The sequence below is a fragment of the Melozone crissalis genome, unplaced genomic scaffold (genome assembly GCF_028551555.1).
Source record: "Melozone crissalis strain CALT ecotype California unplaced genomic scaffold, PUWL_Pcris_2 ptg000016l_1, whole genome shotgun sequence".
Lineage (NCBI taxonomy): Eukaryota > Metazoa > Chordata > Aves > Passeriformes > Passerellidae > Melozone > Melozone crissalis.
In genome coordinates this window covers 13,841,984-13,860,359 of record NW_026535794.1, presented here as the reverse complement: position 1 = coordinate 13,860,359, position 18,376 = coordinate 13,841,984, and the positions used below count along the sequence as shown (strand labels likewise).

At 38.9% G+C, this 18,376-nt stretch overlaps 1 protein-coding gene across 3 annotated transcripts in view; it reads left to right on the top strand.

The window, feature by feature from the left end:
* CCNY (cyclin Y) overlaps window positions 1-18,376 on the top strand; it is a 119,264-nt gene that overhangs the window by 87,406 nt on the left and 13,482 nt on the right. For all 3 annotated transcript variants that reach the window (XM_054273765.1, XM_054273767.1, XM_054273766.1), the window contains 4 exons: window positions 2,415-2,515; window positions 5,530-5,565; window positions 9,767-9,824; window positions 9,928-10,047. In XM_054273765.1, coding sequence (XP_054129740.1) covers window positions 2,415-2,515; window positions 5,530-5,565; window positions 9,767-9,824; window positions 9,928-10,047 — 315 coding nt within the window. The remainder of the gene's footprint in view (window positions 1-2,414; window positions 2,516-5,529; window positions 5,566-9,766; window positions 9,825-9,927; window positions 10,048-18,376) is intronic.

Sequence of the window (18,376 nt, the reverse complement as noted above, 5' to 3'; positions counted from 1 at the left end):
GTTTTCCAGCAATTGGAAAAGGCAGAAAATGTTACCTGCTGCATCATATGGCTGCAGCTGGGCATCAGAGTAGAAGCTGGGGATGCTGATCTTCTGACAGGTCAGTTATTCACGTGGCACAGGTGTGTGTATATTTACCCAAGGGTGTATAATTTATAATTGGCACCATTCTTCTGACTGGCAGAGGTGCTTTTTCCTGCCAAGTTGTTGTGAACAGAAAGTGAGGCATGAGACACCACATTTTCCTGAGGTGTGAAAAGTTCCAAGCCTAACAAAGTGAGATGTGGGCTGAAAACCCAAGAAGAATTCTGTGATGTGGTAGTTTCAGAAATAAGGTGCATTGCTCTAATTATTGCCATGTCAAATGCTAGAGTGCTGTTTACATAGGAGAATTTAAATCTGATAGTGATGTTGCTAGAGAGTTATTTTCTGTTTTTTAGTTGTGTTTGCCTTGAATGAATCTGGTATATTTATCTTAAATTATATCTAAACCTTTAAAGCGTGTTGACACTTATTATGTAGAAAGAAAACTTTCCATGTGTTGGGTTTTTTTAATAACAATGCTGAGATGTGTGTATATCTCCCTGTTTTCCCCTAGCTGCTAGAGTCTCATTTTTGTTGTTTTTAAGTAGCTTTGCCTTTATCATGCCTGTGGAAGGTACTCAACAGACTAATGCAGATATTTAAACTCAGCTATGGTAGAATAAGAGCTTAAGAACTATGAATCACCAGCCCCCTAGTAGTTCTCTCTGTGTGCATCAATGCTAGATAATAAATTTTATGGCATTAATATTCACAGTATTTCTAGTTTTTCTCTCTTGCCTAACATACAATAGCTTGGAAGGTAGATGGATTGTCAGCTTTCACAGTATTACAAAGTACCTTTACAAAGCCTTGAAGGATTTTTGAAAAGGGGTGTTTTTCATTTTGTTGATGAACTTTTTCACTCGCAAGAAAAGCAGTTCAGTCAACTATTTTATTGGTCAAGTGAGGGACCTTGCTAGAATTTGTATGTTCAAATTATCTGAAAGCTTACAAAATGTTTCTACAATTGTGGCAGCTTCAGAAAATGTTGGGGTTTTTTTCAATTAACAGGACACTGGTTTTTCACTCATAGATGTGAAATACAGAAATACGACTTAGATGCGTGTAAGTTTTGCCAGGAGTCTGTCTGTGTAGTGAATGCTGTTAAGAGATCAGCTGCCTATGGAAGGTGGAGCATTGGTGAGCTGATGGATGCTGGCACTTGGAATAATATCTGTTTTGGAAAGTGGGCAGGGGAAGATGTGCTGAGGTAGGAGTCACAGGACTGTATGCTGGATACTCAATTGCTCTGAGCTGGTAAATACCTCTGAATTCTGCTGATGGGATTGACATCGGTCCCTCCACTGAAACACTGGAAACTACATTAATTGTAAGATGAATTAAAATTTCCATGTTGATGTGCCAACTGAATTTTAAACCTATTCTGTTGTGAGTTAAATGTGTAATTTGACTGATCTTCACTTTCCTGACATAGGTTCTTGGTCAAATTATTTGCTAGTGTAGATGGGATAAGCAAAGATAGAATCCAAGAGGATTAAGAACTGTGAGAGCTATTAGCTGATGTGATTGAAACTGTTCTCTTCAGCCTGGTGGAGTCCTGCCTACTCTAAACAGCTGATGGAGAAGCTCTCTCAGCAAAAAATGTTTAGAAATAACTAGAGTTCTCAAATGCCAGTTTTTTGGCTGGATTTTTCAGTGATTTTCCATGGTAGTGCAGCAAAAGGATTGAAATATATTGAAAACCTTTTGTGTTAAGATACTGGGTGTTTTTATTTGCTTATACCCTTTTCTTCTGTTCTTTGATTAGTTTTCTTCCTTTCTGCTAACAATCTATTATTGATAAATTATTTTTAATGAATTCTCCTTATTAATTTTGTAGTTCTAGTGTAAAGACCTCTTTCCCTTGCTTCCTTCTGTTAAGAGCTTTTTTAAGGGTTTTAGGGGGTTTTTTTCTGCAAGCATAGTTTTATATCTGTTGCTGAACTAGTCTTTGCTAACACAATTTCTTTTTCACTCTTCCATTTACTCTTTTGCAATGAGGACAAAAATATAGGCCTTATTCATCTTTGTTTTCCAAGTGTATGTATGTATTTGAGTAAACCTGCAGAAAAATTTTTGCATATTTTTGGGGAAGGAGAGACACAAGGGATTTGGGACTTGAAAGCATTAGCAAGTCTCAGGCAGGGATTTTTGTGACTTTTGCACTGTTAATTATTCCTCAACTTTCTGAGCTGCTTCCAGATGTGATCACATTACTGTGTGCATCATTGTGAGAGACAGAAATTTGTATTTTTAAGATTCTTACATTTCCTCTAAAAAATGCTTTGGTATTACATAATTGCCATTGTTCTTTTGCATGTTTTTGATAGCATCCTCCTGGGCAGTTGAGAAGGAAGTACAGTTCCTGCTCCACTATTTTCCTGGATGACAGCACGGTCAGTCAACCAAACCTCAAGTATACCATCAAATGGTGGGTTTTACAATTTATTTGTTTTTGCTAGCACTTACATTTTACGTGTGTATTTATGTATACCTATTTATGAACCACTCCTAAGCAAGCTTCAAAGGTTTTAGTTTTTTAGAAGTAATAAAATTATTTAATCAGTCATGCTGCAGAGTTACTGGGTGATGTCTCAGATGAGTGTTTTAAATTTCACTGATGTCCTTTTACTGTTGGAGAGAAATGAAGTTGATATTTGCATTGTTCTTTCCATTTTGTACAGTAAGGGGAAAATAGAGACCAAATGCTCAGGCATTTTGTGCTCTTTGTTAGTGGTTGCTGATAGCCTTTCTTGAGTTGGCTGTAGATTGGTTACCTTGGTGTACACAAATGCAAAACTTTAAGACAATATCTCTGCTGCAGAGGTGTTAAATGAGAGATAAATCTATTTAGACTAGCACATACAAAGGAGTTTGTAATGTGGTCACTAAGACAGTCCTTAATTTTTCTGTTAAAGGAAAAACAGGGGAGAGGAGAAAGGTTTTTGTAGTTAAACTGATGCCTGATCCTTCATCACCTCTTTCTGCCTGGAATATAGTCTTGCTTTTCTTCATGTTTCTGTCACTAGTAACTTAAAAATAGTTCTGATTAACACTTTGAAAAGGTTTTCCATTTCTGAGGTGTTTGGGCTTTTTTCCTCCTTGAATCTCATAGTCTTCTTCTCTAAAACCCTTTGTATGCAGAATAGGTGCAGCCTTTTGGGTGGGTTTTGGGTGTGTTTTTGCATTAGACCTGCCATGGCTCGTGGGAAGAAGAGATGAGTTCAGGTGCGGCAGCCAAGAAGCATTTTCAGGTCACAGAAGGACAAGCGGATAGTGGGGAGAAGGTTGGTGTGTTTGGGGGGGACTCAGGTGCATGGTGGGGGCAGAAGGGCTGGGAGAGCCCGTGCTGGGATGGGGCAGGGGTTGTGCAGGGCTCAGGCCAAGCTGCCGGCATGGGAAGGGTTGGAAGCTGCTAGGGCTCAGAGGGCGTGAGAAGGGACTACAGAGGGTGAGAAACTGAACTCTGGCACACAAACTCTCTGCATCTTCTGTCCAGCTGCACATTTGGCAGGTTGAAGGGTAAGGAAACAGTAGGATTATTGCTTTTGTAGGACAACTTCATTTTTTTCCCCACACCTTGCAGTCTCTGCAGGAAAATAACTATTGCACATAGATAAATCTATGAGGGAGGCATTTTGCTCATCTCTTCTAGGTCATATTATGCACTGGTGTGTTTAAAATATTGCTGTATCCACTGCAGCATCTGCAGCAGTCAGGATGGCTGGGGTAGGGTGATGGAAAGCTCCATAATCATCATTTCTGCACTCTTAGTGCCAGCTGAACCAGTGTATGAAAGGTAGAATGAAACTTGGGTGAGTTACTCTCTTGCAGCCCTGAGAGACTTTCAGGTTCTGATACAGATTCCTAAATAGTAAATATTTTCTAAACTTAATTTGACATTTTGTTACAAAGGCAATCGTATGGGCAGCAAGCAGAGCTGCCATGGATTCTTGCATCTGCTTTCATTAAGTGAACTGGAGCTGCAAGTGTGTTCCTAGGGGCATAATTTAAAATTAAATTTTAAGATTAATTCCTTTTGTGAATATCTTTCTGTCAAATCAAATTCATTCATAAATGTGGGTTTTTCTTGTGTTCAGTAACAGCTGTGGTCTTTAAATGTCTGTGGTACACCCTATCTCTTGAGTCCTTAAATATGTGTTTGTAGAAAAAAGCCAAATTTAAAAAGCATGTATGATCTAAAAACGTGTAATACAGGTAGTAAAAGCTCATAAAAATTTAGTAAAATATATTTGCTTTTAATGGAGAAAAATGTTTTCTACTGTATGGCTGTTCAAAAAAACCTCCAGTCAAACCTGAAATAGTGTAAAATTCTGCTAGAGTTTTAGCGCCAACATTTTCTTTTCCTAACATGCAGTATCTCAGTTTTCATATAAAAATTCTGAAATAAAATCAGAGAGCAACCACTTGACCCTTAAAAGGTGTTTAAAGGAAAAGGGGGGAATTTTGCATTAGTATAAGACGTAAGTATCTTACAGTGAATCACTGATGAAACAAACTGTCTACAAAGAGAATCGGTGAATTCCCTCCTCCATCCTCTTTCCCCTTTAGCTTAAATTGATTTTATGCTGCTGCAGTAAGTAAGGGAGAGTGCTGGCTCGGCTTCATTCTTCAATAAAAATATATTGTGAGTAAAGCATGAGCTGGGAGTTGGAAACTGTAGGATAAAAATAAGGCTCCATGCTTTAATTTTGTTCCATCTCATGAGAACAAAATGAGGTCTGTTAGTTGTGTATGTAGTCAAAACCTTAACTTTCTGTGAATATAAGGACACTTTTTGTCTGTGTGCAGAATATAAGCAGGGGTGCTTTGGTGTGTGGCTGAGAGTAGGGGAAATGCATAATGCAGTTAGTTATTCAGGGAGTTGTCTTTCCTGAGTTAAAATAAGTAACTTGATGCTATAAAACTGTACGAGAGTGGTATTTGAGTCTGCTGTTTGAGCAGCTATATAAAGACAGACACAAGCAATGGATTTAAATAAACAATCATAAGCCAATGGTGATTAAAATGTTTTGTGTTAACCTGGCAGCAAAACTAAAGAGATTGTCCAATGCCTGTGGTGCTTTGTCTTCAGCCTTGGAAGTCAGTAGGGGTTTAATCAGTGGATTTAGTGGAGCAGGGCATTAAATGGGAAGTATGTGCAACTTGATACATGAAATAAGATGATAATATGAATATGATGATAATATGAAGTAAATTACTTCATTACTAGTAAAAAGGATGTAGTTGGAGTGTACAAAACAAACATTATAAAATTGTTTGTTTACAGCAGTTTTCCTGCTATCTAACAGTGAACAAAAGAAAATTGGCTGTTGACCATATGCTGTTTGTCATGCTTTGTGCTAGGTTTTAAATTTGCATGCAATGTGACAGAAAATATAATATGGCAGTCCTGAGGTATTAACTCTTTATTTTTCTTTACAGTGTAGCTCTTGCAATATATTACCACATCAAAAACAGGTATGTGAATAGTTACTGAAAATAACTTTTATTGAAACAAGTGAACTGCTCAAACCCTAAAAATCCATGCTTAGTTTCTTTCAAAATGTTTTTGGGTACTCATTTTCTTAACTTACAGGCGAGCAATAAAAAACACACACATTTTATATAGGTATTATTTTACATAGAAAAATTAAAATTGGAGGATTAAGTACCATAAAATTGGAACTACAGCTCAACATTGAAAAGCTCTGATCATTCAGTGTTTGGTTTTATATGGGGCACTTCTGCATTGTTGCATATGTTGCACTTACACGTAGAAAAATCTGAATAGTATCTTTTGGTTTTGTATTTTTAGCTGCACCTTTGTAAAGGTAACTGTGTTTATAAGTGACCAATTCAGATTTTGAAATGAAACCCTTGAATTATACAGTAAGAGTGGCATTGTGAATAGATGTCATTCAAGATGCCTCAGAAACAGAGCAGGTCCTGGCTTGTCTCTCCTGGTGTATTATGTTTTAGATCTCTGCTCAGTCAAGTTGATGGAAAATGAATAGAAAAAAGATTCTCTAAGAAGTGACTTGGCACATACATGAGTTTTCTTCATGTTGAATTGTGCTTTTGTATCTTAAATTCCCTGTCCTCATGATACGTCACAGTATCCTAAAATAATATTTCCTGACATTTCTAAGGAGAGGTTGTATAAATAATTCACGTTACTTTTGTGTCCATGGTTTTTCAATTGGCCTTTTCAGAGAACTTGGCTTAGATCTTGATTTATCAAGCCGCTTAGATGTTTTTTTCTTCTGGACTATCAGAAGTCCAACTAGAACAAAAGGAATTACTCATGAGTTTAAAGTTCAGCTGGTACGTCATTCAGGACCATGTTTCAGGTCACTGGAACCCATCACACTTCTTGAAACAAGGCTGACATCTCAAGAGAATCCTTTATATGTGCAGAAGGGCTTAGGGCTTGATTCCCTCTGTAAGCTCTTAGAAGACTTTCTAAGACATCAGTGGGCCTTGGACTGAAACATGGCAGTGTATAAAGCAAAAGTTGGAGTGAAATCCTCTCTCGAACTTTTAATCTCATTTACCAGGAAATAAGGCATGAGTGGTCATGCTTGGATTACTTGTTTATCCATCTGTGGTTCCTTTTCCCCTTTTTTTCCATAGTCCCTGGATTAGTTAGCTAGTCAGTTTTCACTATGCTTGACTAAATAATAGAGATCTCAAAGATTATCGGACTCCAAAGTTTTGTGGAAATCAATTAAGTGTTCTCCTAAGTGTCATGGCAGCTGAGTAAAAGGCTTGAGAGAGTTGGGCACATCAGAGACTACAAGAGGTAAGAGACCTCAGTAAGAATTCTCAAGTGAGCAGGAAGAATCCAGAACCAGGGGCATCCAGAGCCACAGTGAGCCATACATGGCCATCTATGCTGACTGCCATGGAGCTGATCCCTGTCTGCAGTAAATTATGCCCATTTGTTGGCTGGCACAGCCTGATGCAAATGTGACCTACAGCTGGTAGACAGGGAGACCAGACCTTTATAAAATAGAGTACTGTGTCAGCATCTTGAAAACAAATGCATTCTGACTGTTACTTTCTTGGGAAAGTTGCTGTCTGTCCTTTCACTTTTGGGATGGCGAGGTGATTGATTCAGGAAACTGCTTGCGGCTGCTTTCCCTGGAATGTGCCTGGGATGGGGAAGTGCTGTGCCTGCCCTTGGGACAGTCCCAGCAGTGATGCTGGAGCCAAGCTCATGTGTGTCAGTGAGAAACTCTGGAATGAGGGATGTGAAACAACTGCTCACTCTTGGGTTCTTTCTGATTTGGGAATGGAGGGACAATGTGATAACAGCACTCAGTTGTGCTTGCTGCTGAAACAGCAAGAGCAAAACATATGTTCTGTTTCCTGCTGTTATAGGAGAAAAGGAAGTTGTTGACGTATGTGGGAGGTTTTGGTTCATTAAGGGGGATGGGGAGTATGAAACCACTGTGACTCTTTGACTCAAGGTTCATTTTGATAGAAAATGAGTCAAGCATCTCCTTTTCCAGAGAATAATTCATTTTAGACAGTGTTTAGTTGGTCCTGTTCTCCTGCATAGGAGACTTAAACCAAAATTACTTCCTAATGTTTTAAACCCTCACCCATCTAATTTTTTTGAGAAGCTATGCATGAAATATAATATTTCTTCACATGTTTCTCACAATTCATTTGATTGTAGCATTCCAGTTATCATTCCTCCCTTTCCCAGTGTCTCCTATCATGGCTATACTGATCAGTGTTCTTCATGTTTTGTTGTCTTGGCTACTCAACAAGTAATTAAAAAACTATACTCATCTTGTTTTTGAAGGAATGCGTAAGCATTGGTGAATTTGCTAAAGAAATAAAATGAATGCCAGCAAGCTGACTGTAAAGAATGCTTGAGTAATCAGTAGATGGTCCATTTTTGAAAGAGTACAGTCTCAGTTTTAGTGAAGACAAAAACCTCTCAAGTTTTTTAAATAGGTTTTTGAGGGCAGTCACGTGTGACCTCATAGCATACAGCAGCTACAACCTGAAGAAATAAAATAGGAAATTATTGGCATTGTGAAATGCCAGAGTTTACTGTAGCACACCACCATTTCAGGGAGACTACTTCTGCATTAAGATACTGCTTTTTTAGGTAGGGTTGAAAGAGTCTGGCCTAGACTCCTTGCTGCTAGGAATTTTCTAGTAATTACCCCAGTCCAGGTTTTGGTATTATTTAATTATTTATTTTGTTTGTTGTTTTGTTGGTTGTTTGTTTTCATTTAGATCTTCTTTTTTTTAATATTAAAAATGTTTCTTTCCAGTGTTAGCCTCCATTTTAGTTGGAAAAAAAGTCACCTTCAGATTTTGAGTTAATAAATGTATTTTGCAGACATGAGTCCACTGTAAAACTTGTGGTTTGCATGCTCTGAGAGACACGTGCTGCTAAGCAAAGATAGAAAATATATTCAGTGGTTTGTTTGTTAAGAACTGTATGATCAGAGTACCAGGGATGCTAAAAATAAAGATGGGATTGTAATAAGTAGGTCACAGGGATGCATCTGTCCAGAAAGTGCCAGTTCTGGTACAGTTATACTTGGTTTTGTTTGTTAGTGTCCTTGCCAAAGTTACATACAACAAAAATCTTACGTTGCATCCTGGATGTTGGGCTTGTGAAGTTGCGTCAATGTGCATGCTGATATTGAGCTACAGGGATTTTCAGAGAAACATCTTATGAAACCAATGAATGGGGATATTATTTTATCTGAATCTTTGTTTGTATGTGCTTCTTTTGGCTTTCAAAATTCATTAGTACAATAGGGTTTTTTAGGTAAATTAAAAGTGAAGTATGTATGTATTAACGAAAAGATGACTAAAAATAACATTGCATATTAGTAAGCTATTGTAAATGCAGGTCCACCGATGAGGGGAGAGAATGATGCGTCTGACTCCATCTTATCAGAAGGCTAATTTATTAATTTATTATACTATATTATATTGAAGAATACTATACTATACTAAAGAATACAGAAAGGATACTTACTGAATGCTAAAAAGATAATAATGAAAACTTGTGACTCTTCTTTGTCCTGACCCAGCTTGGCCCTGATTGGCCAAAGAGTCAAAACAACTCACACCAGAATCCAATGAAACAATCCCCAAACACATTCCATGTGAGCACAACACAGGAGAAGCAAATGAGATAAGAATTGTTTTCTTTTTCTCTGAGGCCTCTCTTGCTGCCTTTCAGCTTCCCAGGAGAAAAACCCTGGGTGAAGGAATTTTTTCAGAGAATGTGAATGCCACAGTAAATGTTTACAATGTTGGTAATGAAGGAGGAAGAGGAGTTGAGAGATTGCAGGGGTGGACATGAATAAGTTAAAAAAAGGAGAAAAGGAGAGTAAGCTGGCCTGATTTTATCAAGTTTGTAGTAGTGCTTTTTAAGCCTCATAGTAAAGAGCACAACAGTTTTGTACCTTGGGCACTGACAGCTGAGTGTTTTAGCGTGTTTTGTAATATGAATTTCATGTTACACGAGGAGCTTATGCCAAAGTAGGTCTAACCTCTATTTGGAAATCACATTTCATCAGTGTTTCTAAGCACCCCACAGCACGAGGAGTGTTGGAGTTTGAATGGTGCACTTGTGTCTATGAGGGTTGTGTGCTGTTGTGTTCAGATAATGACAGTGCTTTGGTTTTAATACTTTTAGGGACACAGACGGAAGAATGCTCTTAGATATTTTCGATGAAAACCTTCATCCCCTTTCGGTAAGTTCATCTGCCTCTCCTTCCCTTTCATGTGAACTGTCTTTTTTTTTTCTGTCTGCTTCGTTTTGTTTCAGTCACCTATTTGGAAGTATTTCTTCCTTAGAAATCCGAAGTGCCACCAGACTATGACAAACATGACCCGGAGCAGAAACAGATTTACCGCTTTGTCCGGACGTTGTTCAGTGCTGCTCAACTGACTGCTGAATGTGCCATTGTCACCCTGGTGAGTGTCTGAAGGATGACATCAGCCAGCTGACAGACCCAGTTTTGTTCTCAAAAGTTGTGTTTGTATGATTTCATAGATCTAGGTGCTGCCAGGGAATTTTTTCTCACTATGGAGACCGAGGAGATTTCTTGATGGGAAGAGATGCCACAGTTTGTTTCATGGGTAGAGTAAGTGAGGAACAAGAGGTTGGGTAACATGTGACACAAAACCTGGGGTCCTGCCTCACAAAATGAGTGTTCGAGGCCACCAAGGTGACTCATAGAAAATGTAGGTGGATGGGGTGGTCTGAACATGAGGGAATGTTCAAAGCAGAAAGTCTTCAACCTTTAGGGTTTGCTGTGTCTCACTGCAGCTCCCAGGAGAGACTTGGGAACAGCTGTAGGTGATTTGATAGCACTAATAAGAATTGACTGGCACATGAAGTATTCAGTGAGTGACTGGGACATGTTGGCTCTCTTCTGCTTCCACTATTCTTGTCGTGGGATTGAACAATTGTACTCAAGTCTGAAGTTTAGCTGCTTAAAAATAGCACAACACAAAAGAAGGTTCAAATTTTCAGCTGGTATGGATCAGCATAGCAGTGTGGATTAAAAGAGCTAAAGTGATCTCTACCAGCTGGGAGTTTCTTAATTTTCTTGAAATTTATATCCTGCCAATTCTGACAAGTCTCTTCAGCTTTCAGTCACAATTTTGGCCATGTTCTTCTCTCAGAGGTTTTAAAATAACAAAATGGTTTTTTTACTACTACAACATGTGGTTTCATGACAGCTTAGTTGTGCATTTTAGATGGAGGAAGGAGAAATTGGAGAAGGTGAATTTTGAAGCCCAGGCCTACTCATTTCCTCTGTTAATCTATTTTCCTTGGCTTCTAAGATTAGTTGGCAGACTTTTCTTCTTCAGACAGAATGAGTTCTACTAGCCAGTAAAGAACAGGAATATGGGAGAAATGGGGCAAGAAACACCCCCCCAGTGCTCCACCCTTCCATTTTGTAGTTTTACTCTACCTAGTTGCTTGACAGCCAATATTTGTTTTCTGAAATGACATTTTGCCTATTTTATATAATTGTACTAAGTGTCTGTCCTTCTTCCTTTTCTTCCTAAATGTTTTCTGCTGGAGACAAGATATGTTGTGTGAATCAGTATGTTCTTTTGTAATTTAATTAACCCACTGTCAAATACATTTTATTTGTCTGTTTTTCAATCTTAAGTTATGTAATCAGTGAGGGCACTGTTTAGTAGAAGACGGGGCTTTTTTCCCCTTTTTTTAGTAGCATTACCTTTCTGTTACTGCAATGCATGGGAAGTTCTTTCCCACAAGTCTTATATAACTACTTCCTTGCCTCTTCTGGTTCTTGTGTGGTTTCCTTGCAAGTAACTCTTTTGAAGCATAAATTTTTTTAGTTCATTTGGTTGTATTGCAGAAGCTGTTTCCATAGTTGTTAGTGCTTGAAAACTTAGGCGATTTGCGTTTTTTTTTTACTCAGTACCATGTTAACAGGAAAATGTATTATAGCCTAGTTCTTAGAGAAGCCATGCATGTGTTTATGGATGAATTTGGTGCAGGTGATCAGTGTTTACCATTCTGCTCTTCTTGCCTGTGTTGTCAGGATAATAACACATGCCTGACCCCCCTTTCCACAAACCTTCAGAGGTTATACAGTGTTTTACAAGTGTGAATTCTACTGCTGCTGTTCTCAGTTTCCTCTGTCCTTCTAGATCCCATTTCTTTATTCCTTTGTGTCATTGGGAGGGGCCCCAGACACAGATTGTGTTGTTTTTGAAATACTCATGTGTGGAAGTTCATCTGTGAAAAAGCAAGCAGCCCTTTCCCCCTTCCCACACTCCTGATATCTTAATGTTGATCCTACTGTTTATGAACCTTGCAAGTGCTTTCAGGTTTGATATCCTATCTGGAGAAGGAGGGATCAGCATTCCCTGCTGTGTTTTGCCATAGTCTGGCTGTCCGTCAGCAATCTGATAGCCCTGTCTGCCACTTGCTCCTCCTGGGAGGGCTGCCAGAAGGAAAGAACTGTGGGGATCAGGGACATCTTGAACAAGATGCTACAGTTTTATCTTTCTTTCCCTCACTCTAATTATTTTTAAACAGTTCTAAGGACCCTTTTTTACTGCCCACATTATGAACGTGGTCCAGCGTGCGTGGTTGAATGCACCCACTGCTTGTCTTGGTACGTGCATTAACCAGGTAAAAGCAGCAGTAACAATTAGTTCTACAGCAGGCTGTGTGCATGCAGGAGCTGAGTAAATGTGAAACTCCAGACTCTGAGATAAGCTATTCTGCTGCAAAAAGCCAGCATTGTGTGGCTTCAAGCACTTAATTAAAATATTTCAATTAAAGCCTCCACTATTACAGCAAAACCAATTTATAATTAAACTAAAAAAATTTAATTTTCACATAGCCTCCAGGGCTGCCAAGAGATTTCCCATACTGATAGGTGGAAAATTTAAAACCTCAGGTTGAAACAATTAAATACTAATTCACATTATTTATTTATAAAATAGTACCATAAGAATAAAATTAGTTTTAAGAATTGTTTTGCTAATTTAAAGCTTGTGACTAGTGGTTCTAACCTCAGTGATCAGCATAACTGTGTTCTGTGACCTGACTTATTGAAAAAAGTCTCTCACCCCAGAGTATTCCCACCTTTGCTAATACTGAGGAATGCCTGTCTCCTCTTCAGCATCTCCCTCAGTGCAGAGGTGGGAAGTTGTACTTGTGTTAATCTACTAATTGGATGGCAAATAAAAATGAGAACAGGAAAACAATACGGTGTTTGCATGTCAGGAGAATTAAATATTTATGCTTTGTTTTTTTGTTCTGTGAAAACAATTCTATGAACTAGACCTGAAGAGCCGAATGGTCCAAGTTTTCTGCTTTGCCTTGGCACGACTTTCTGAGTTTTTTGCAAACAGGCCAAATTTAAGGCACTTTTAATATACATCTGTGTCCCTAGTGGTTTCATTTTGCATTTGCAAGTGTGCTGGGTCTGCATGCTGTAGACAGATCAGATACAGTGATATGTAAATACATACAGTACACAAGCTGAATTATTCTGACAAGTACAGAGGAGCATGCTTTTGGAATACCTTAAAGAGCTCATAATGTGACTGAGGGGATTTGATACTACCAAATTTGAAGTTTGAGGTATGTAGGAATAAATTCTCCTTATGAAAAATAGGGATTTAATTAATCCAGCCAGATGTTCCTGAGTTCTTACTGTATTCTTCAGTCATGTTTTCAGCACTTAGGTAAAGAGACAATACTGCTGAACTGTATTGTAAAAATTATTGTATTTGCGGATAATTTTGTTTTGTTTTCTGTGTATTTGGAGGAATGGTGAGAGTTTATTGGTGTCCTTTCACTGGGATGTTTTTACTTTTGGTTGCTGATAAAATACTTTATTTAAAAAGTGTATTTCAATTGATGTAAAAAAGTCTGATACTTGTTTAAAAGGAAAGGAAAACACAAAAGGGTGTCCAGAGTCCATAGAGACACTTACTCTGCAGAGGTCCTTTTCTCCTGGAGTGTGACCTCTCTAGCCTTTCCACAGCTGATGGAAGGTGCAGGTTTCCCTGAGGACCTTGGAGTGCCATCCAAAGCAGTGCTTGTTGCCTGGTGTGGCTCTGAGGCAGCCTGAGTGTGGCTGGGTGAGAGCCAGGGCAGGCAGTGAACCTGGGCTCTGTGGCAGGAACCCATGAGGAGAGCTGTGTGCATCCACTGGTGCTGGTGTCCTCCTTTGTCCTGATCCTCAAGCATTCCTGGGGGGGTGCCAAAGCCCAGCACTTGGCCGCATCAGAAGGTCTTCAAGGTGTAGAGAGAAGGTCCCTTGACCTGTGCTGTTGATCCTGAGCTCCCTAGAAGGAGGAGGAACCTTTGCTCTGGGTACTGGTGGGACAAGAGATTCTGGCTCCTGGTTTTAGGCTATTCTTATCTTTTCACTGCAGTCCAATGTCTGACACACGAGTGATTATCAGTTGATACTTACACATCTACTTAGTCAATTCTTGCCTTAGAGTTGCTGGGATATGCACTTAATGGAAAGAGAACAATTGAGGTGGGCACTGAGGGGGAATTCCCTTTAAATTGAAAGGGAAGAGGGCATTCAAAGAACCTGTATGTGCTGATGCCTCTTGGGCTTCTGTGTGGGCAAAGAATGAATGCTGATCCCAGTTTTAGACTGCAAAATCAATGTTGCCTAACAGTTCAAGTGCGTTTGACATGGATTATAGGTATTTGTCTTAAAAAGAGTAATTCTGGGGGCAAACCTGGAGATGTGATTTTTCTCTCAGTTCTGTTTGTGCTTTCTAGAAATATCTGTAAGGGTGCTTTGCATTTGTTCACCTTTTTTCATAGTTCTATGCTTTTGTTACTTCTTTTCACCATTTGTTCTCAGAAATAAAAATGGGATGAATTTGCAAGGATCACAATGAGATTATGTCCTTTTCCACCAAATGGGTGGCACCAAACCTTTGTAGAATATTTTAAATGCCCAGCTGGGCAATTGCAAACCACGGTTATTTCTGGAGAGTCGTGGTGAGGAACTGGCTGATGGCTTAGAACAGAGCATATGGCAGTTTAGTGATTGGATTAGAGCCTGATTTGGCTGTGTGAGACCCGCTACCAATTATAATCTTTTCCATAGAGATATCATTTCAGCTTCAAGGCATTGTGACACCCTGAAGTTTTCTCATTAGAGAGAGATGACTCTGTATTTTTCCATAATATGTTGGGATGGAAATGTCTTTGTTGGTTACTCTGTGCTCCTGCAGTTTACAGTGTGGGTTACCTGATGAAGAAGGGAATGAGGTGTTTGCAAATAAAGGTTAATTTGTAGATTCTCAATTATAGTAATTAAAATAGCAAAGCCATTGTCTCCTTTTTGTCCATGTTAATCAAGTGATAAATAACTTAAGCTACTAGAGTTTTATTGGTGAAGTAGAGGTAGTATTTTACATAAAGCCATATAAAAACCACATGGGAGAAGATCATGTTTTTCTCCTGCTGCTGCCTCAAAATTCAGAATTATTCTAGTCATGACAGGACAGTGACATTCCTTGGAGATTGCCCACTGCTGAGTGTGCTGAGACTCCCAGTCAACTTCCTTGGGGGCAACACACAATTCCTGACCTCTTACTGTGGCACCATATAATCTAATTACATAATAATTTCAGTTAGAAGGGACTTTTGGGGTTGTGTCTGGTTTGGCCTTTTCTTAAAGCACAACCAGGCTAATCAGGGCCTGACCAGTTGAGTTCTGACTTTCTCTGAAGATGAAAATTTCATAACCTCTACAGAAAACCTTTTCCATTGCTTTAGGGAAGCATAAAAAAAGAACTACTGTATTTTTAGTGTTTAGACTGCAACTCCAATTTGATAAGAGGTATCAGTGGAGTATTGGAAAGTAATGTTGAACAGCTTCAAGATGAAGTTACAAAAAGAAGCAAAACTTCTATAGGAGCCCTGTTGTATTTTAAAAAATGAGTGGGTTTTGTGATTGTGAAATACTGACATGAAATTATTTCACATTTTAATATTTGGTATATATCCTCCTGAAGAGGGGAAAAAAGGGAAAGGCATATTATCCAGTATTTTAACTTTTCTTTCTACTTGAATGTATTATATCATGTCCAAAGCATGCTAAAATATCCTCTGAGATGGGAAACATGAGATGCTGTTTCACACTAATTAAAAATGAACTCTTCAATGCTATCTTTAGTTTTCAGTTTCTTCAAACGATTTGTGTTCTGGTGATTGGGATGTTGTGTAACCAACGCTCTGCTATCCAGGATCATGGGGAGCCTGACATCTTAGGTAACTGGGACAACACAGGATACTGTGGATAGTTACTATTAAACACTTGGGGAGAGCAGGATGGATTCACCCACCTGCAGATCAACACCCTGGGGATTAGTTCAAGCTCAGCAGTGGCCCTGCTGGAGCAGCACTGCTCTGGGGGGCCTTGGATGCTGTTGCTGATGCTGATAGTTTGTGCCATGTTACAGTTCTGTGTTTGGATGAAAAAAGCCCCCCAGGACCAGTAGTGGATGGCCTAGTGCTATTGAGCATGCCACTGCAAGTCCAGGGCCTGGGAGTCAAGATCAGAGACATCCAAACTAGGTCAGCATGGAGTTGTTTCAGGTCTGGCAGATTTAAGAGCTGAAGATATGTGCTGAAACAAATCAGTTCTGTACTTCTGCTAGACCTGAAATGGCTTTGCAAGCCATTTAACTGCATTCCTGTGGTGCTACATCTAAGCTAATGAACCTCTTCAGAGTTCATTGAACTTCCAGCCAATTTGGGATTATCTATACACATGGAGTGGTAATTTTATTTAATTAGTATAAAGAAAGTCTCTTTCATTCAGATAAATGAATTTTTGACAGAGGCAAATCACCAAATTGGTTTCACTTATGATTAAATAATAATTTGCTAATACTCCAAGTATAAAGGTCAGTCATTGTGAAAGCCTGGTGTTAGTCTGTGGGAAGAGATGGAAAATAATGCAGTATTGTTCCTTTGAAATCTTAACTCTGTGCAGTGTGCATTCTGACTTGTGCTTATTTATTGAAACATCTCCAATGAGGTGCAGCTGTTGTCCATCAAAGCTTGTTAGCCTGACACATGTGAAATCATGTGATTCATTTCCAAATGCAGAATGTAGGCTAATCATGAAGGTACCAGACTCTGAGGTATTGCATCTGTACATAAAAATGTATGGACAGGCCAGGCCACTGGCATTTTCCCAATCAGAATTGTATTTTCATTTCAGCTGGGATGTGAATTATGGTACAAATGAGTTTTCAGTATTATAGTGTTGTTGTTACTGAGTTGTATTTGTTCTTTGCAAGCTGGAAAGAGTTCAGTATTGTGTTGTTAGCCTGAAACCACTGAAAGTTTTTGCTCATGTCACATTCGGTAACTTTAATCTGTATAAGTAGTCTTGTTATCATTCTGTAAAAAATATCTATACATACAGTCATAGAACTAAGTGGGTAATGAGAAATGTGATGAAGATGACTCTTGGATGCTATGAAAATGCTTGAGCAGAATTATGTGTTAAATTAATGCAGAATAAACTTGAGTCTTTTGAGAATTCAGCTTTTCACTCTTTAGTAGAGAAGTACTGAAAAGTTCTGCCTCAAAAGCTTATGTTCAAGATGAAGCAAATTTGGAAAAAGTAACAATGGTGCAACAGCTTCAATTTGTTTTACGCTTTAGTTCCATTCTTGAGCATGGATACAGCTGTTAAAAGTTGGTGGAGGCAAATGATATTTTAACCTCTGGACACTAAAAGCTCTTTAGTTCTAGTTCCATAGAGGAACACCTGTCAAAATAATCAAAAAGACAGATAGTTCTTAGACTGATATTTAAAAAAAAAAAAAGAAAAATATCATTTCATTCTGCAGAAGAAACATTGTTTCTTCTGCATTTTTGTTTTTTGCCATATAAACCATTTTTTTTCCAGCATTCTGAGATGGAAATTGTAATCTTCTTTTCTATTGTGACCTTTTAAAATTCAATTTTATTATATTGCTTCATAACAACTAGTTCTAAAGTAGATGCTGAAAGTGTTTTGCTTTTGAAAATTAGGCCAGTGAAATTCATTACAAGAGAAAAGTCCACTGAACCACATAGTACACTCAAAATCCCAGTCTGTTTGATACAAAACCCATATTTAGGAAAATGACCCTTGTGTTTAAGACACTGTTTAATGTTTAGACATAATTGCATACAAATGGTATTTCCATATCTCACATTTACCATTCCAGGGCCAACATTTTCAGTGATTTTTTTCTTTAAGTGAGGTGGAGCATGCCTCCCTGTGTGTGTGGGAACACTCACTGGCTTTTGCCAGCAGAAGCAGGTGGTGTTCTCCCACCAGCAGTGCATTTGTTTGGGATGAGTAGTGTAGTGATTAACCACCCCACCAGCCTTCCTCTTCAAACAGGCTGGGAGCCACCTGGCCGTTCTCCAGAAGTCTCTCCTGATTCAGCACATCTTTGCAGCAGCCAGAGACACCCCCTGCAGTAGTGAGAGCTTGGCAGACTCTGCCTGTCCTGCTCTGATGTCCCATCATGGGACATCGTGGGCTTGTACTGTGTCCCACTAGGCCATTGAAATGCTCTGAAATGAAACCAGCTCCATTTATCAGAAACAATTAATTTTGGGCACATTTACATTGGAAACTGCTCTGTGTGTGCTGCTGTTATGAGGTTGCTCTACATCAGCAGGGCAAGAGCTCAAGTATGTACCAGCCTGCATTTCCCAATTTGCAGTCAGTGGGTTCTCTCTGGGAGAGAGACACAG